The following is a 21,694-nucleotide window of genomic DNA, read 5'->3' as shown; positions in this document are numbered from 1 at the left end:
TTATTGGATCCCCAGCATTTTAATAAGAAAGTTGTCTTAAATGCTTTGTCTATGTAAGAAATAAGGTAAAAAAAAAAATGGGTTTACCATACAAGCTTGAGTTTTAGTTATTTCTCCCCTACTATAACTCCAACTAACTCTTTTAAATGCATTATATTCTCTGTAATTATCGTAAAATACATTAAGGTTAAATTCAGAGGTTAAAATGCAAAATATAGAAGGATATACAATGACACTATTCTTGAGTTGTAGCTTAAACTTATCAATATAATAAAATGGAAACTTTGTCTTGATTTTCAAGTATTATTCAGGTCTGGGATAAGATGATTTTTCTTCATTTTGTGTTACATAAATTAATATGTGGCTATGATGCATAATTATTATCTAATTCATCGGTTGTTTATTTTTCTTCCAAAGGGAATCTTAGTAACCACTGAAAGCTGACGAGTGAGATGGACTTGGATCATTGTGTTAAAAACTATGGTAGAGTTAGAAGAGTTCAAGTTTAGATGATTCTTCACAGTTTTGACCTTGAATTTTAATATCAATATCTGTGAGATCTTGCTAAACTAATCTGAAATGTCCAAACTGTAACATCACTGAAAATTATTTAAGCCTAAGATTATTCTAGACATTATGAGTTAACATTTTTAAAATTCCAGGTCTTGAAAGATATATAGAATAAAGTAGTTTATTGTCAATTCAGTCTATAGATAATTGTATTCCGATCATCACTTGCTGTAGCTTTTTTTATCATCTAAAAAATGAAATATTTTTATCAAAACTGAGCCAAAACCTTTATTATTTTTAGTGTGGTAAAACTATCAGTTGTTCCTCTACTAATTCATTGCCAAAGATACTGACTGACAAAAATGTCCTTTAAGAAATAACTACTACTGAAAAATCAAATTACTTTTCTTGGCAAGCATCAATAAAATTGTAGAACAATAATAAAAAGGAAATTATATTCTATTTATAAGAAACAACTTTCACTTCAGGTTAAAATAGGAAATTCTAAATGAAATGGAAAGTAACATATCCAAAGGCACATATATTCTCCTCATAAGATATTCAGTTATTACTGCTAAGGGATAATTATATTAAACTTTTCAGATTATCCAAACATTATTTTTAATAACTTTATCAGTGATGGTATCAGGATATGGAGAAAATATTTTTGTTATGAACAATATAGTTTTTAGGAGTTCTATATCTTAGAAATACCAAATAGTTTGATAATTCCTTCATTTTTTTAATAGGTTTAGTCATGCTGGAGAGATGACTCAGCAGTTAAGAGTACTGGCTGCTCTTCTAGAAGGTCCATGCTTGAGTCCCAACACCTATGTGACAGTTGGGAATCAGACACTTTCTTTTGTTATCCTAGGCTACAGGCATGAATGTGGTGCACATTAGAAAAAAACACATACAATTAAAATAATAAAAAGAGATGTTATTTTGGTCTGGATGAAATAAGACATAAGATAATATTTGGATAATATATACATTTATTGTATCATAAAGTATCTTTAGCTCAAATGATATTCTAGAAACTATGGCAAAGGTGTATCATGAGGAAATGAACTGAGTATTCTGTCATATTCATATGAGCAGCTAAGTACTGAAAAAGGAGAAGCAATGCAGTGCATTCCACCATTCAGTCTATTTTTCTATTCAATTTGCCTTTTTGTTTGTAAAGCCTATTCAGAATATTAATGATGATTGCCGTAGGCTACTTCTGAATATTCTATGGGAAATGTATTTTAGTCATGAATACCTTGTGTTTTAAACTTTAACGCTGTTAACATGAAATTGTTGACATTCTTCAGTCAACTATAATAAACAATGTTATGTATAGACTGTGCTAGAATTTATGCCATTGTGTGTCTCCCTGTGTATACTGTATGCATATGTGCAGATGTATATGCTTGTGCATGTTCATAATACACATCTGGAATGCAGAGATGGATGTTGAGGGGATATCCTTATTAATCCTGCTCTACCTTATTTTTGACACAGAAATTCTCTCTGAAGTTGGAGCACATTGATTGGCTAAACTGGCAAACTCTCCTCAGAAAGACTATGGTTTAATCATCCCAGACAGGGAATGACAAGTATATAATCCAATGTATGGGTTTTTTATGTGGTTGATGGAGATTTGAATTCAGGTCCTAGTATTTGTGTCACAAGTACTTTATCCACTAAGATATCAATACAAAAAGTTGTATTTTAAAGACAGTTATCCCTACCTGCTAAACATTAAACAAATTATCCAACTGGAAATGTGTCTTCCAATTTTTCCCATAATATGTGTACACTATATGTTACCCTATTTGCTCTGAAGCACAGTAAAAAAAAAAATCACACATTTTGCAATTCTATTTACTCACCATAGAAAACAAGTTGACCCTTTGCAAGGTTTCTTCCTCGGAGGTTACCTGCGATGCACTCATAGAAGCCTTCATCCTCTTGTTGAAACTTGGGGATTTCAAGGATAGCTTGGGATTTGCTGTACTTGACTTTCCCTGGCATCGGACTTCCATCCAACCTCCTCCAACTAATATCAGGGACTGGACTAAACAGGTACACTTCATTAGAATAGATGATGGTTGTCATTATACAGCAGGATAAAACAAGAGAAACCTGGGAAGTCACTCTCAAGTAAGACAGTTTAATCTATTACAGTGTGATTAGATTTCAGATCACACAATCATTCACCATTCACTCATTCAGGTATCTGTTTAAGATCTGCTTAGTCACCTGCCATGTACAAGGTATTGTGCTAACTTTAGGAAACATATTGCTGATAGACTACACATGCCCTCTGTCCTTGTATTGTTTTTAGATTAACAGAGAAACATACTATAATCAGAATGTAAACATAAATATATTTGCAAATTACAATAATCAAAACAAAAGAAATAGGATGCAGAGATAGTAATACAATTTAATCAATGGAAATGTGCTGATCATGGAAAATTCCTTTGAGAATTTAACATTTAAGACTAAAGCAGAGTCTACATATATTTAGATATTCTAATTTTAAAATCATAGTTTCTTCTGTAGCTAAATTAGCATTTTTGAATTAAAATATTCATGATAGGTGAATTTTATTGTCACAGATTTGAGGTAATATGAAATAATCTGTATAAATTTGAAACCCAAGCTTCATATCCTCTTAAGTTTGTAACTTGTATATTATTAATATAACAATACAATAAAAATGGATTTACATTATCTCTGTGTCCTATTAGAAAATATTTACAAATAGAGGTTTTCTACTTATAGGAATTTAATATTATAGTCTAATAAGAATATATTTAAAATAAGAAAAATGATATGAAATTAAGTTTCAAACAACAATCTATGAATTCTAAATCCCTAGTAGAGGAGGCCACATCATTGTATGCAGATGGATACACAGCTATAGGAAGTCACAAGAAGAAAGGATTCACTAACACTCATCATTTGTAAAGTGAAACTCCAGTGGTTTATTCAAGCTTCCCTTATTCTCTACCTTTAAGCTATGGTTCATTCCCATATAGATTTTTTCAGATGACTCAGACATCTCTACTCTAGTTGTATTTCAAATTTATACTGACAATGATATTAGTAAGTCTTTTGGCAGTCTATCAGTCTTGTGGAAGATGTAAGGTTCCTTTAAATCACCAAGAGTGATGTTGGAGAGCCATCCAATCATTAGCAGCATAGCCGACAGATAAAGATCTGTAGACTATTAGCAGCAAAATAGTGTAGAAAATGAGTGATGGCTCCCAAGAAGCTTTGAAGACAGCCACTAACCTGGGAAAACCTTAGGAATTCTTCCTGGCTAAACAGTATGATTGTCTTGTTGAATACATCAAAGACAAGTACAGGGTAAACTTGTGGAATTCCACACAGTGATCAGAAAACGTGTCCCAAACCAATGCTTGAGTTATCTTTTTTCTCAAAATTAATATACAGTTTCCAGTTATAATTTGAATTTATATAATACCCCATTTTTAGTTTCTATCGTTTTAAAATGCCATTTGCCACAACTTTAGATTGACATTTTAGTAAATTGGCATATTCCACAAACAATCACCCTAGGTTACTGGTTTTCTTATCACTCATTTTCTTTAGCTCCTAATGAATGAAAATGACGTTCTGCAGGGAAACGAATGTATTTAGATAGAAAGATATTCCCTATGTCTGAAACATTTCAAACTACATGTGATATTCAATAGTAAATATACAGACATTATCTATGTAAGAACAGTAGTGTTGTCTTTGGGTGGTTGTGAAACAAATGTCATTTATGTCCCTCTCTACTGATTTTTCCTTTCCATGAGTTTTCCACACTTATCATACATTATAACCTGTGTTGTAATTTTTTCCATGAAAATTAGTTTACCAAATTAGTGATAGAGAATTTGAGATGTGTATGCATTAAACATCCTTTATTATGTGTTTAAATTGGAAATCTGAGGTATATGGCAAAAACACACAAAATTATCCAAAAGAATCTTATAGACCAAAGCATTCATATATAAATGATCAAATATTAACTATTTTCTCATAGTTATATCTTACTGCTTCACATTTATTGTGAAGGTATATGTCAAATTTTCAAGTACTAAATGCTTAAATACCTGGAAAATGGCAGAAAGCATAATTGTTACAATCTCATACGAGATGGCTAAACTTTACTGGCAATAAAGTCTTCACTAGGTACTGTACTAATTACAATGTATACACAAGATTTCATTGACATTCCTTATAGCTACCAAGCAGAGGTAGGGTGTTATCTATGCTGCTGATGCTATCTTTAATTTCTTGGAAATACTTGTATTACCGTAACCTCACACTGCAATCTAAATATCTATGATTTCAAAAATTGGATCTCTATTTGCAGTGGTCCCACTATTCTGTGACACCTCTATGGTGTCAAACATAACAAGCTCAACTAATTCCAACTATCCTGACTTTCCCTAGGACAAAGAACTCGGCGACTATATTGGATTTTCATTGAGTAAGTGTTCTCCAATGGTAGAAAAGACAGGTTGTACAGATGCAGTTTTCCAATAGGTGCAGTGTAGCAGAAAAGCATCAGGTGTCCATCAGTTCTCCACTCCTACTCTTTCTAGCAGTATGCCCTACAGATCCTCATGTATCTTGTCACCAATAGTTATAGCAATTTCTTTTCAGCTGATGCCAAATTGTTTTAGCCAATAATAACTGCACAGAAAGCTGAGAATGTAGAAACATTCATGTCCTTAAGAAGAGTTCTTAATATACTACTCACTATATTTTGGGTATAGATACAACTGCTGTGTCTGTGACTACAGGGTAGTACGGTGTATTACTTAATTATTTGCAGACCTCATTTAGTTACCTGAAGCAGATTTTGAATGTTGCTTCACTCTGTACTGAGTCAACACTTCTACCTTGTTTACTCTGCCCCATTTCTTCTGTTCTTATGGGTATTTCATAAAAAGTCTTCAAGTTACTTTCAGAAAATTATCCTTTCAAACTAGATCTCCTAGAAGAATCTCTACATTCTAATCATGTGCAGCTTCAGTGAAATACTGACTACAAGGAACCCTTAAGTGTGTCACAGAATGGTGTTTCTAATATAGATGTTACATTTGCACAGAAATGGAAGTCTGTAAAATTAACCATCCATGACATAAAAAAGCAAGCAGTAGAACCCTTGTGCAAAGCCATGTACTGGGAAATGTATTTTGAGAACTTACTGTTCTACAGGATCAAAATTATTCCAATCTAAGAGGCAAAAGCAAGAAATATGGGAAAATACCAGTCTGAGCAGATATGGGATATTTTTCTCATTAAAAAGGAAAGAACAAAAACAATTATTTTTTCTTATTTCACTTATATTTGGGAAAATAAATATTTCTCAAGACATCCAATAATAGAAAAGGTTTTAAGACCCAATAACCTTGTTTATGTATTGCCATTAGTGTTGTTTTGTGTTTTAGGGTCAGGGTCTTACTGGCTGGCCTGGAACTTGCTACTTGGACTCACAGAGATCTGCCTGCCTGTGCTTCCCAGGATTCTAGGATAAAGGTGTTTGTCACCAAACCTGAATTAGATGGTGTTATTATTTAATAATTTTCAATTCTGAAGATAAAACAATCAGCGTCATAGAGTCTATATCTCTAGAGAAAGTTAATCTTTTGCCTACAATTTTATTTTCTTTAAGTAAATTGGTCCTGATTGAATATGGTGTAACATGGCTACTATACGTGCTACTCAGGAGGCTGTAGCAGGTGGATCAGGAATGGAAGGCCTACTTGGGACACAAGTTGAGTTGAAGGACAGCCCGAAAATTTTAATTAGGCCTTGTCTGAAAACAATGTCAAAAAAAGCAGGAATATATATGAAACTCAATGGTTAAGCACTTTTCTAGCAAGTATGAGGTCCCTCTTTCAATTTCTCCTAACTTAAATCATAAAAATCTTTCCTGTCTTTATTTGGTCTAAATTGAATTGGCACTTATATGTATAAATTTTGGACACAGAACACTGTTCAGGTATTCCTAATATAGGCTGGTGACAACTAGGGCAAGCCAATGAAAGATACCTTCCCTGACATAGCATTGATTTGGGGGGAACTATTGAAAAGGGCATCTCTTCCTACAAAAGTTTAACTCCAACTTTCAACCCAAAGAGATGGAATTTTAAGCTTTTACTCGGCAATGCACAAGCAAAAAGATCCATGAAAATCAAGACTAACAAGAAGAGAGGTATTTAAATTGTCCACACATTTCTAGACCAACATACAAATAAGCAAGTAACAAACCCACAAATCTCACAAAAAAAAAACATTAAATCCACATTTTCATTGGCCCTTTTAGTTTGTCAGTGCATCCTCTTCTTGTCTTTGACCCATTTGGGGCAATTTCTTGTGATTCTCAATCAAGAGTACCAGATTAAATAGACTCTAAAAACATTTCTTCAAACAAGATGTTAGTTTCATCAGCATGATCGAATTATATTGATATTATGAATTCTCTGTGAATATTTTATATTCTAGTATCTTACAATCATCATGACAACAAGACCATCAAAAATAATAATCCTTTATTTTTCAAAATTTCATTTTAATAAAGTAGTTGCTGAAGTAGAAAGATTATATAGCTACTAAATAAATTTGTGGATTCTTTCAGATATCATGGTCTTCATGGATAGCACTGATATTACATGATATAGAATCAGAGACCAAATACAAAATGATAATTATGGAAAAAATAATTCTTTTGAAGTTTCTATTTTATTCCGTGACTTTTCATGACACTAAATAAAATGTTGTTATTTTTACAGTTTCTCAAATGGATAATGGACAGCAAAACCAGAACCATGAATAGTGATATTTAAAGTTTTAATGTAAGTTTTTTTCTAAAATACACCATCCTATTCAAATAATAATGATTTTAATACAGTTATGTGTTGTTTATGTGATGTAGAGTGGAATGTAAATTCTACATTTAGCTATATTTTCTGGCATATTGAAAAGCAATGGATTTTTTGTGAATCATGTATTAATTCACAGGATGAGAATGAACAATTACACGCAGTACACAGTCTTATTGTGAAGATCACAAAAGTCATGTGTTTTAAATACACAGTATAATATACATTATACCATATAATGAGTATTAATATCCAATCAAATAATTGAATATTTGATTTGTCATGTCAAATGTAACAACTTCCATTAGGTCTCTCTCTCTCTCTCTCTCTCTCTCTCTCTCTCTCTCTCTCTCTCTCTCTCTCTCGTGTGTGTGTGTGTGTGTGTGTGTGTGTGTGTGTGTGTGTGTATGTATGTGTGTGTGTGTGTTTTCTCTTTGTTTAAGGTTCCATGTAATGAGGCCCCTGAAACTCATTCATTTTTAAATTCACCATTAACTTATTGCAGACCTCCACACCATGATTGAAATGGTGGCAGTCATCTATCAACACGCCTCAAGATACATTTTGTGCTTCTCTCCACTTAATGAACAAACAATAACCTTGATCCTGCTTGGTCATGTTCATGCCCTGCTGACAAGTGCAAATATTCAGGTGAAGGCATACTTTAATTTGAAGATCCTTTTCAAAAGTCTGTCTCAGTATCAAGAGTCCATTGTAGGTAGGAAAGAAATTCAACACTGTTCATCAAATAAAAGATACACTGTCTTTAAAGAACTGGCATTAAAAGTAAGATTAATAATAATCATTAATTGAGTAATTACTATGTACCAGATACTGTGACAGGTGGCTTCCATATGTCATATGAGTTAAATCCTCAGCTGGAAGCTTCTAACAATGCTAATTACCTGTTCAGAATGGTACTCACGTTTAAGCAGATAATTTCTACTAAATTATTATCTGCCAATTTTCCTTGACTTGAATTTCCAGCAGAGGCTAATTAATTGTGATCCACCCTCTAATCCTTTTCAGTTGCCACCCTTTCAATTACAAGCACAGTTGACTCTTCCACTCTTCTGTAGAATCAGTCATTCCTTCAGATTCTACCTGGTTTGATTACATTGACAATACTAGCCCTGCCATATTCACTGGCCACTCATTTGCTCTAATCAAAGTAAATGTCTTTAACCTTTTATTATATCCTTACATTTTATTTTATGTACAATGCTGTAGGTGCATTATGTTGGGGTATATGCTATCCCATGTGTTTGAGGAAAAAAAAACATATAGATTGAAGGAGTGTATTCTCTTACCATGTGAATCCTGGGAATTGAAGCCAGGTCATCAGACATGGCAGCAGGTGCCTAAATACACTGAATCATCTCACTACCCATTAAAATGCAAACTTAACGTTTAATCACCCTGAGAATACCTTGGAGCTACTGGGACATTGAGTGGTCCTCACAATGGAGATTAATATTAGATGGGAATTATAAAGAGTCAGGCTACCCATGTTGTTACTTATCACTTTATCTGCACAGATAGTCACTTATGAAAATATTCCCCTTTCATTTAAAACCCTCCTCCACTTCTTTACATGCATTTTTTAAAGCATTCAATCTGCAATGTGAATCTGAATAATAAAGAAAACCAATCAGAAGTGATTTTGTCTTCCAATGTTCCCATAAATCCTAGATAAGGGATTTTTCCACCTTGTGTTTCACAATGAGCATTGTTAATATCCTTTCTTGCTATATTTCTATTTTATAAACCATTTGCCTATAAATGTAGGTTCTCACATTTCTAAAATGCCATCACACATATAAAAGCAAGGCCTTCCTTTCTTCTTCCCTTTCCTTCACTTTCTGTTTGTGCTTCTTAAATAAGCAGTGCCAGAAATGGGGACTCTCTATCCCATTCTCTCACAGAGCTATGCTTTTTCCAAGTAAGCATCCCATTAATTTTAGCCAAAGATAGAGAATGCATGTGTTAACCATCTGGCCCAGTTTAACCTGAATTGCAAGTTAAATTAAAGCTTTCCACGTGCCAGTAGGAACTATGCTTCCATTCAATACTTTTAGCCCATAAATACAATTTTCATTACTAAAGCTATTTGAAAAAGCTTATATTTCTCCAAGACTTCTTGAACTTAATTATCCACAACTTAAATCCATGCCATCCCAACATTTCAACTAGAGATTGGTACAGACAATCAGTTTCCTAAGATGCTTGTGATTGGGATTATTCTTAATTTAAACCTAATTTCAGAAAATCCTGTCAGTGACCATTTTCAGAGAGTGAAGCAGTATAGCAAAAACACTGAAGAATGCCTTTGTTAAATTTTAAAGTTGTTCAGCTAGCTGCTTTCATTTTGCCAACTTGAAATATTCATACAAAGAGTTTGATCTGTGAAACTGTCCTTTGGGGAACATAATATAGATAAATTTCTGATTTCCCTAAAAAGCAATTGTGCTCACTTTTGTGGAAAGGGGTAAAGATTTCTTGAGTGGTTAAAACATTGTTATAATTCTGTTTAATCTTCGGGACTTGTTTTGTGTCTTTCACTACACAAGACAGCAGTTTGAATAACCATCTATGAAACAATGAGTGGGTCTTCATCAGATATAGACTATTACAACTGCATTGATGTTGGCCATAACACCTCTTAGAAATTGGAGAAATGCATTTCTAGAGTTTATGACCAACCTAAACTGGTATTTTGTTTTGGTATTCTGAAGGGACCAACACTAGGTTTCCCTTGGGAAGGAGATATTATGGATGCATTATTCACTCACAAATGCTGAATTTTAAAATCCATAGCTTATTAATAGTAACCATGGACAGAGAATGATAGCTTCACTTGCAATAAAATAACACATATGAAATGTACATGACACTATAAGTTACATTTCTTCTCTAGAGGTATATCATCTTCCCTTGCACACACATTCAGTTTATATCCTAACTGGTGAATAAGAAGATTGAATATGGGTCTAAGAATAATAGAAAATACCAGTAAGAGTATAATTATCTGAAATACTCATTTTGAAACTAAGATAAACTTAACACCAAGATTTTCATTACTGACAGGGATTAAAAGGGCCATTGTCTACAGTCAAGACTTTCATCACTGATCTTTTTGAGAAATTTCTTTGTGTGTTTGTGTGCCTGAGTTTATTTATGTATACCACATGCAAGCATGCAAGATGACTATGAAGCCAGAAGACAATGTCAAATCTTTTACAAAAGTAATAACAAGGTTGTAACCCCCTTGATATGGTTGCTGGGAACTTAACCCAAGTCCTCTACAAGGGCAGCCAGTGTTCTTAAGCAGTAAACCATCATTCCAGCCGCTATTGATTTAGATTTAAGCAAAGTAAGTGCTAATTTACATATGAGTTATAAACTGAACTCCATCATTTCATAATGTGATAGAGATTAAAATGATACCACATTTAGCACAAAATGATAATTTACTCATAAATTTTGTTAATGGTTAACAATAACTCTAGATTTACACTCCTTCCACCCTTAGAAGAAGTGAAATAGTGTCATGATTTATAGGAAAACAGGGGCTTGATTTCCCTCAGTTTATTTTTTCTGACCTTATCTCAGTTAATTAATCATAAACTTTCATATAAAGGTGACAATAAAAAGGTATAGTAATATTTAATTATTCTAATACTATAACTAGCATTTATTTAGGACACATGATATGCCATGTATTAGCAAGCTCAGGGTTCTAAGAAATTCTTTGAAAAACATAACTGCTCATGTTAATATTGAAGACAGATAGAAGAATAGTGAGTTCATAAGTATTCAAATTATACAGTAAATAAAAATAAAGCCACTCTATATTCCAAAGTCATTGAGTTCTAAAACACTATGCCTTTATTGTTCCTTCAAAATCTAAGCTACTACAAAATGAAATTAAACCATGTTAAGGAGTACCATATGTGATTGGTAGTATGTTCTTGAACCAATGTGTTTGATAATCAGTAGAAAGAACCCTATTTGTACAAGAATAAGAAGACAAATGTTTGTTGAGCTTTAGACATATTAATTTTAAGTGTAAGGCTTAGCAATAGATTTTGTGACCTTAAAAGAAGGAAACAAAGTAATTAATTCTTTCCTTTATATCACTTTCAAAATAGACATGGAATCCCCCCCCCAGTGGATTTTTATTTTTTTTATTTTTATTTTGCAATACTATTCAGTTCTACATAATAGCCACAGATTCCCTTGTTCTCTCCCTTCCTGTCCCCCTCCCCTTCCCCGCAGTGCACTCCCCATTCCTACCTCCTCCAGATCAAGGTCTCCCCCAAGGACTGGGATCGACCTGATAGACTCAGTCCAGGCAGATCCAGTCCCCTCCTCCCAGATTGAGCCAAGCATCCCTGCATAAGCCCCAGGTTTCAAACAGCTAACTCATGCAACGAGCCCAGGACCTGGTACCACTGCCTAGATGCCTCCCAAACAGATCAAGCCAATCAACTGTCTCACCTATCCAGAGGGCCTGATCCAGTTGTGGGCCCCTCAGCCTTTGGTTCATAGTTCATGTGTTTCCATTCATTTGGTTATTTGTCCCTGTGTTTTATCCAACCTTGGTTTCAACAATTCTTGCTCATATAAACCCTCCTCTTTCTCACTAATTAGACTCCCAGCGCTCCACCCAGGGCCTAGCCCTGGATGTCTGCATCCAGATTCCTCAGTCCTTGAATGGGGTTTATGGCACAACTATTAGGGTGTTTGGCCATCCCATCACCAGAGTAGGTCAGTCCCGGCTGTCTCTCGACCATTGCCAGCAGTCTTTTGTGGGAGTATCTTTGTGGATTTCTGTGGGCCTCTTTAGCTCTTTGTTTCTTCCTTTTCTCATGTGGTCTTCATTTACCATGGTCTCCTATTCCTTGTTCTCCCTCTCTTTTCTTGATCCAGCTGGGATCTCCCGCTCTCTTTCCCTCGACCCTCGCCCTTCATTGCTCCCACTCATGTCCAGGCTGTTCATGTAGATCTCATCCATTTCTCCATGTCTTTCTTGGGGTCCCGTTTTCCAGGTAGCCTCACTGGTGATGTGAATAGCAGTCCAGTCATCCTTGTTTCACATCTAGCATCCTCCTATGAGTGAGTACATACCATATTTGTCTTTCTGAGTCTGGGTTACTTCACTCAGGATGATTTTTTTCTAGATCCATCCATTTGCCTGCAAACCTCATGATGTCATTGTTTTTCTCTGCTGAGTAGTATCCCATTGTGTATATGTGCCACAATTTATTTATCCATTCTTCAGTTGAAGGGCATCTAGGTTGTTTCCAGGTTTTGGCTATTACAAACAATGCTGATATGAACATAGCTGAGCAAGTGCTCTTGTGGTATGATTGAGCATTTCTTGGGTATATGCCCAGGAGTGGTATAGCTGGATCTTGGGGAGATTGATTCCCAATTTTCTAAGAAAGTGCCATATTGATTTCCAAAGTGGTTGTACAAGCTTGCATTCCCACCAGCAGTGGAGGAGAGTTCCCCTAGTTCCACATCCTCTCTAGCATAAAGTGTCTTCAGTGTTTTTGATCTTAGCCATTCTGACAGGCGTATGGTGGTATCTCAGAGTTGTTTTGATTTGCATTTCCCTGATGATTAGGGATGTTGAGCAATTCCTTAAATGTCTTTCAGCCATTTGAGTTTCCTCTGTTGAGAATTCTCTGTTTAGTTCTAAAGCCCATTTCTCAATTGTACTGTTGGTCGTTTTGATGTCTAATTTCTTGAGTTCCTTATATATTCTGGATATCAGTTCTCTGTCACATGTGAGGTTGGTGAAGATCTTTTCCCATTCTGTAAGCTGTCACTTTGCCTTGTTGATCGTATCCTTTGCTCTACAAAAGCTTCTCAGTTTCAAGCGGTCTCATTGATTGATTGTTTCTCTCAGTGTCTGTCCTACTGGTGTTATATTTAGGAAGTGATCTCCTATGCCAATGCATTCAAGACTCCTTCCTACTTTCTCTTCTAGCAGGTTCAGAGTAGCTGGATTTATAAAATAGACATGGAATTTTTATCTCTTGAAACTGCCAATGACTTCAGTGGAAGAACAATGGCTCCCTTGAGAGTGGCAGCTCTAACCCAGCAAGAAGAGGATGGAGATTCACTTCCAGAAGTATATATGTTCTTCTTGGATGATTTTACACCCTTTAAGTTAATTTAATTCCTGAAATAACACTGTAAAAAAATCCAATTTATGCTTTTTTTGGAAAAGAGAAATATATATTTGAAGTCAGATTGAGAAATTCTCTTTAGAATGAAAAGAGGTTCTTCATATAATAGGCTTGTGGTCTTTGAATAACATCTCTACAATTATTCTTGAGGAGGGTTTGACAAGGTAGTTCAGGAAATCTACTGCTTTATGTTTCTTTTATCAGTAACTAAAATCTAAAAATAGAGGATGTTAATATGTATGGGATAAAAATACAGTCACAAGAATATTTGGCGTAGGTTTGTCCATGGCTGTAAAAATGGAAACAACACAATAGAAAATGAAGTAGTCCTCAGCTTGAGACTGGCTGAAGATCACTACAGGAGCACCCCACTGTCTCAAATGAATAAGTTAGCTTTTTGCAATAACACAAAAAATAAGCTTTACAAGGCATTTTGTTTTGTTTTAAATAAAGGCTAGCCAAATTCCTCTTTCTTGTTTTGAGGCTGTTTGCATTGAGAGGTCTCATTTTAAAATTCAAAAACTCTATAACAACTGACTACATTATATCACATTATGGGTATTCTTTTCCTCACAGAGGCTGAAGCAGCAAACACAGGACTACATAGGTCTGCACCAGGTCCTCTGTGTGTATATCATAGCTTTCAGATCAGTATTTTTATGGGACTCCTAGCTGGACTGTGGGAAAGAGTGGGTTTGTGATGCTTGTGCCTGCTCTGAGACTCTTCTTGTTGGGTTGCCCCATCTAAATATGAAATGATAGTTTTTGCTTCATCCTATTATGTTTTATTTTCATGTTTGGTTATCATCTCTTAGGAGTCTGTTCTTTTCTAATGAGATACAGAAAGGGAGTGGACTGGGAGAAGAAGGAAGGGAGGGAGGAACTGGGGAGATAGAGGGAGGGGAAATTGAAATCAGGATATATTATATGAGAAAAGAATATTTTCAATAAAAGAACAATTACAAGTTTTAGGATAAACTATTGTTAAATTATGAGTCTGACAAAATCATACAGGCATGAGATACGAAGAATTCTAAAAACAATAAGAAAATAAATAAGATGATTTAAAAATATGGAGCTCCAAAATTAGTATGGTCTCCATAAGAGGACAGCAGAGAACATTGGACTGTTTCAACATTAGACATCAGGAAATTTAGAAAATTGGTAACAATGGCCACAGCAACAATGACACACTTACTGGCAAAAGAGACCAGTGAGTAACCATAGAGATGAAAAAACTTATGTACAAATACCCCAGGAAAGAGTACAGAAACTATCGGAACAGATGTCTTTTAAAAGAAGATGGTACTTCAGTATATTAAAATGTTTAGTATCTTTTCTCGTTAGGTAACTGCAAATCCTACCAGCAAGAAAAATGGTCACATACTTGTTAAGTCAGATAAAATATTTTAAAAGGATCAAAGTGGTAGGAATAATGAAACCTATTTTTCATTTATTACTGACAAGTTTCCAAAAAAGGAACAGTACTGGTAGTGTGGAACTTTACCAATGAGCAAATGAGAAACAGCAAAGCAAACCAGATAGAAATGGAACAGAGCCAGAGACAGCAATATGAACATATATTGAGGACTATATGATACAGATAGTTATACACTAAAAAGAGTAGATAATTAATCAGAAATATACAAATCCACATTTCCCTACTCTGCCATCTGAAAGTAACTAGCACCTCAATATTGGATTCTATCATTCCCAATTTAAAAGATCATAAGTTTTTTGAGAAAATGACTAGGTCTAAGACTAGGAAAAAAATAGAAGTTGAGCCTGAAACATCTTCTGATACCACAAAAGTCAGGAAGTGCTGAAGACATTCAACAATCCATACTGTTCTGGAATATTAGTTGAAGATGCTATACATTCATTGATACTGTGAATATTTGTTTAATGATATAAAGATCTGTTGCATTCATATATGTTGCATTTGTTTTAACAGTGTGAAGCTGTGTTACTTTGCCTGCCTAAAACACCTGATTGGCCTAATAAACAGCTGAACAGTGAAACACTAGGCAGGAGAGAGAAATAGTTGGGAAATAAATAGGAGGAAAAAAATCTAGGTTCAAGAGAAGAGCAAAGAGTCAGGAACAAGAAAAGGAGAAGGAGAGGATGATGCCAGGGGCCAGCCACTGGGCCAAACAGCCAGCCATGGAGTAAGAAGAAAAGAGAGGTATATAGATTAGAGAAAGGTGAAAGCCCAGAGGCAAAAGGTAGATGAGATAAGTTAAGAAAACCTGGCTAGAAACAAGCCAAGCTAAGGCTGGGTATCCATAAATAAGAATAAATCTCAGTGTATTTATTTAGGTACTGGGTGGTGCCCCCAAAGAACAAAAGAGCAAAGAACTAAAAAAAAAAAAAATAGACCATACATTCATGAAACCATAAGCAAGGATACAAGATGGGGCTGGTGAGATAACCCAGCAGCTGAGGGTACTTCCCACTGGTCCAGACGATCTGAGCTGGGTACCCACACCCATGCTACTCCTGGTAACTCAAGCACCAGTGTATCTCATGCCCTCTTCTGACTTTTGCAGGCACCTGCAGAAGGTACAGAACTTAACATGGGTGCATGCATACATTAAAAACAAGAATAAAATCTTTGAAAAAGAAAGAGTCAGCTAAATGAGTTCTCAATACTGAAGACTGAAAAAACATGAGCAAAGCAGCACTTACAAAGTATGAAATCACAACCCAAAGTAGAAAATAATTGTTTATGAGCTGGTACTTTAATAAATGAATTATTGAAAATTAGTAAATGGGAAGCATCAAATCTCTCAGGCTGAATTCTAAATAAATTATATAGATTTAATATGCTACAAGGGGTGAAACAAAACATCATATTCATGAACCATGGACTACACAAATTAACCTTCTTGAAAAGAATCAGTATAAAAGCAAACCAAAAAATGTAATTTTTACTGTGGAGAAATCTAATAATAATGACTTCAGTTTGTAACGAAGGCCAGCTTCAGCACTCATAAATCATAGTGATAAAAGCATGTCCATAACATTATAAAATGGAAATGTAACTATACCCCCATGTTGTTCCTTCTCAAAAGCTGTAAACACAGTCCAATTAGCAGGCTCTTTTAAAGTATAGGCAGATAACAATAAAACTCACCATATTCCTTAAACAGTCAAGATCATCCAAAACAGTAAGATTCTGAGCTACTGCTACAGACAAGAGGAATGTAGAGAGACAAGAAACTGTGAAATGTGCTAAGGATTTTATAAGCACATGAAGCAAAGACCAAGAGAAGTTGATAGACATATGCATTTTAGTTAACAAAAATTCATCAGTATCATTTGCTTATTTGTAACAAATGTACCTCAATAATTCAAGTAATTAATAGGAAGTATGTGGATTTATATGGGATCATGCTGTAGTAAATGCTTAATTTTTGTGTTCTAATATTATTTTTTAAAATTTGTTATCTAATGGGGATGGAGAGATGACTCAGTGGTTAAGAGTGCATGCTGCGAGCCTGCCCTCGCCACGGGTCTAGGCACCGGCCTTCGTCCATCGACCTCGGTGTCTTCCTCCCTCCCTTCCGTGGCGGCGGTTTGGTCGTCATCCTTGGACCCGCAACGTTTAGGAACTCAAGCCTGGGACAATGGTGTGCATTCCCTGTATCGTCATTCCAGTGCTGCTCTGGATCTTCAAAAAGTTCCTGGAGCCATACTTATACCCTCTGGTTTCCCCGGTGGTCAGCCGTCTATGGCCTAAAAAAGCTATACAAGAATCCAGTGCTAAAAATACAGGCAAATAGACTGCAAGGGTGCAGATGCCATTGGATTACCCACAAAAGAACCAATAGAAGTCTCTGATAAAAAGAAAGACTAGTGCGGTTTTCCTGAAAGCCCTTGGCTGGTTTCAATGGACCCGATAATATGAAGCACCTTCTTTGTCTCTTGCCTTTTTTCTCTGAGACCAGGATTCTAGATTAACAGTTTAGCTAGCTATCTGATACTGATCAGGAAGTACATGATATTTATATTAAAAGTGTAGGTAGTTATATTTAATGACCTCCACCCGAGTTTCTTTTTCATTAAGGTAGCTTTTATTTCTGTTATTCCATTTTACTAATATGAATAAATAGAAGGTTTGTGTGAGCAGACACTCAGAACTTGAAGTCCTTGGGCTTTTGCATTGTTTCGCATGAATTTGGCTTCTGTTTTTGCTTCCTGTGGGCTCTTGTGACTTGAGTGGGATGAGTCTTACTGTAAAACAGTATAGTCGATAGAATGAAGTATGAAAGATGTAATTACTGTCCAGCACAATGGAGAGCTGATACTTAGGAACAGTTATTGCTCCAGGTTAACTGGAAAAGAAGGAACTAGGGGAAGCTTCTTTGAAAAATGTAACATCAACATCAATGTCAATCACATAAATTCTAATTCTGCTGTACTTCTATTCCTACAAATGCATTAAACATTCAGTTTAACTTGTAAAAAAAAAAAAAAAATACAGTGCATGCTGCTCTGGTCCATGTTCCAGTTTTGGTTACCAGCATCCACATCATGGCTCATAACCATGTGTAACTCCAGTTCCACATGATCTGACATCCTCTTTTGGCCTTTCCAGGCACCAGGCACACACATGGTACACAGAGATGTCTCCCTGAGTGATCCACTCACTAATAAAGGAATTAATGATAGAATGACATATTCACTATTACATGATTGCTGAGCTAATCAGTATCAGCGTTCAATTTGTCAAATGAGGGAATAAGGGAATAGCAGTGGCTGTTTAGGAAGATTAAACACAAATATTTCAAGTGATGAACTCATAATTCACCCATAGTTCTGGGAACTTGAATTAAGACAGGAGCACAATACATCCCATTTCCCTTTCCTAATGAATGCTCAAGTTTGCTTTCTCAGACGAGCAGCTTTGTGGTTCCTAGGACTAAAATAAATAATATATTGTTTCTACTATGCACTAGAAAATTTGGCATATAAATTTAACAGTGCCTCTGATCTTATAACATTCCTAAATCATCTGCCAAAGAATCTCTTTTCTTCTTCACTTTACATAAAAGAAAATTGAACAACTTCATCCACCCGATAGGTGGAGAAGTTATGAGTAAAAGACTATGACTAAGTTCTAAATCCACACTGTTCAGAACACCAAGGTAGCTTCAAGGATAAGAAAACCCTCTAATAAATCTCACATTTCCTGGACTATGGTTGTAACTTGGTGTCAGAGCACTTGTCTAAAATACTCGAGGCTCTAGGTTTGAGCTCAGCACTATAAAAAATAATTTCTTATACACTAATGATAATCCAAGTAGTTGTGTGTGTGTGTGTGTGTGTGTGTGTGGTGTGTGGTGTGTGGTGTGTTTGCAGGGAGTTGATGGTTGATGTTGTCAGTCCTCAGGTTTGTGTTCCTGGTCAGCAGAAGTGAATATTCCATAGAGTTTATAGTATTTTTATGTGAACACAATATCATCTTGTAATGCAAAGCAAAGAGAAAGAACGTAAGATGGGGATTCAAGTGTAGATTCTGATTTAATGTGACAAACCATGCCTATGAATGTATTCTGTTCTCTGCTCATTGAACTCAATGAGAGAGCAAAGGGCAAAATGTCAGCATTGGGAATCAGAAAAATAGCTGATCAAATAAGAAAGAAAAACAATTGTGAATAACAGTGTGAAAAAAAAACTGTGAAAGCTGATAGACTCTTAACTTCATTTAATGCTTTAGTAAAACGAGGTGTAGTAGTCCACGCCCCTAACCTCAATGCTAATGAGGTAGAGACAGAGACAAGTTCAAGGCTAGCTTGGGCAATATGTGGCCACATCTCATTAGATAAATAGGTAGATAGACAATTTTAGAGGTAGATGACAAATGACTGGTAAATAGGTGGTGGGTAGATAATACATGAATGGATGGAGGTATGTGTAGAGATATAAAAGATAGCTAGGTAAATATACAAAGAACAGAAATACTCTCATCTGACTGATGTGTACCTAAGTGTCCTAATACAAAATAATGTAGAATAATGTCCATACATACAGGAAAATAGCCAAGAATAAGGAAACAATTCTTCTCACATCTGGAAATTCTACAAAAACAAACATCATTGTGCTAAAACTTCAGACTTATTGTTTGACATTAATAGCTAAACTTGCATATAATTTGCCATAAATTAGAGAAATGAAATAAGATAGGCACACATGTACAAATTTAGTGCTCTGTGTGAAGGTTTGTACACACATAGAAATATTCAGTACCACTAGTAATTTTATATACATTACTCTGTAAAGAAAAAGTAACTAGAATAACTGAAAAAAACACAGATTATATGTTTTATTTTTGTTCTGTTAATAAAGCAGAAGAACAGACCTCCAGGGTGCATCAATTTACTATCTCCAATAAGAGCTAATGTTTCTTTCATAGACCCATGAATCATAGTACATTTCAAGGCACCTATGCATTAATGTTTCTCAGGATATTTCACAATACAGTTAATTTACAGCTTAGGCAATTAAAAGTCTGTCATATTAAGCAAATGAGAAGAAGCTGATAGCTGAAAGCTGAGATCACATTCCCTTTCAAATCCCAACAAAAAGAGTGAGTTAGAAGTCCCCAAGCCATAGCAATTTTCATTTAGACAGACATTGTCCTAATTATTAGTTATGTAATTTTGAGGCTTAAGATAGTGAGATTTATAACTGAATGCTTCAGCTAGCCTTCTGTAGACATATGTGTCTACACATCATATCTACTTGACTGCAACAGTATTCTAGGTTGGATGCAATTATTTAAATTGTTTTCAGAGCTCTTGCTAATCATCTCTAGAGAGTAATTTTTGAAAACAGATCAGTGGGGTCTAATCTTGTCATTGCCTCAGAGTGATTATCTTAAAAATACTCAATTCTTCTTATTAAATGTGTAGTTTGATTTTTTTAATGTGTGTTTTGCAATATTTTAATATGTAAAGTAAGGTACTTATTGTTGGCGTAGCAAATATGATAAATATTTTCATATTTCCATTCCTCAAAATATGGCTGACAAATTGCTTTAAAAGGCTGGGAATATAGTTAGTTCAGTAGGTAGGGTGATCAAATCACTCAAAAAGCCCTGAGTTTGATATTCAGGACTTTGGTGGCCTACATCTGCAGTCCCAGCACTTGAGAGGAAGAGGCAAAAGGAGTAAGTGTTTGAGACTGGTTAGGGAAAACTGAGATCCTATCCCCTAAAACCAACTTGCTGATTAGTAAAAGAGATGTAGAAAATGGACATTGATACAGAACACAGGACTACACATGTAAAAGGTAATCTGACATTAGTATCACAGTTATGACAATGAGCTTTGTATTCAAAAATGTGGTAGTAAAGCTGTGAATGCCAGATCATCAGTTATTAGGAGTTAGCCGACTGTAGGTCTCTAACTGGACTGTATTTAATTTCAAAATTATCATGAAAAACTATCTGACTTCCAGCCTTGAAATAACAATTAGGATTTGACTTACCTCCCTACTGGAAACAGAGAAAAACTGGTGAATTATGGGGAGAAACTTCAATCAACAAGCTGAACAACTGGTAGCATAAAACTTCCAAGGAAGAGGGAATAAATGAGTGAGGCCTTTGACAGCCCTAGTTTTCTCAGTAAAGAAAACTTTTATATAAATTTTAAAAGATAACTTTGCTGAATATAATCTTGATTTACAGTTATTTACTGTAAGGGCTTAAAATACATTATCTCTAGTGTTTTTGGTATTTAGTATGTCCACTGCAAGTCCAAATCTGATATTTTTGTTGTGATACCAATTATCATTTTTCTCTTATAATGATCAAATATTCCTTTTTACTGGACGCCATAGAATATTAACTATAGTAAAACATGGAAAGATCTTTGTTTTGTCATTTCTACTTGAGATACAATTTTTAAAAAATTATTTTTTGTGTGTATGTGTGTGCCTCTATGAGTTTATGTTCACCCCGTGCATGCAGGTGCCCATGAAGACCAGAGTGTCAGATTTCCTGGATATGGCGTTACAAGCATTTTTGAGCCATCTGATGTATGTGCAAGAAACAAAATCCATTCCTCTATAAGAACAGCA

At 35.0% G+C, this 21,694-nt stretch overlaps 1 protein-coding gene and 1 pseudogene across 1 annotated transcript in view; one reads left to right on the top strand and one right to left on the bottom strand.

Annotated features, from left to right (window-relative positions):
- Cntn6 (contactin 6) overlaps window positions 1-21,694 on the bottom strand; it is a 354,660-nt gene that overhangs the window by 71,584 nt on the left and 261,382 nt on the right. Inside the window, 1 exon segment of the mRNA XM_028886665.2 lies at window positions 2,388-2,572. Coding sequence (XP_028742498.1) covers window positions 2,388-2,572 — 185 coding nt within the window.
- LOC114705038 lies at window positions 17,113-18,090 on the top strand (annotated as a pseudogene).

This window comes from Peromyscus leucopus, chromosome 3 (assembly GCF_004664715.2).
Source record: "Peromyscus leucopus breed LL Stock chromosome 3, UCI_PerLeu_2.1, whole genome shotgun sequence".
Classification (NCBI taxonomy): domain Eukaryota; kingdom Metazoa; phylum Chordata; class Mammalia; order Rodentia; family Cricetidae; genus Peromyscus; species Peromyscus leucopus.
Note: the sequence above shows the minus strand (reverse complement) of the source record. Positions and strands in the feature narration are given on the sequence as shown.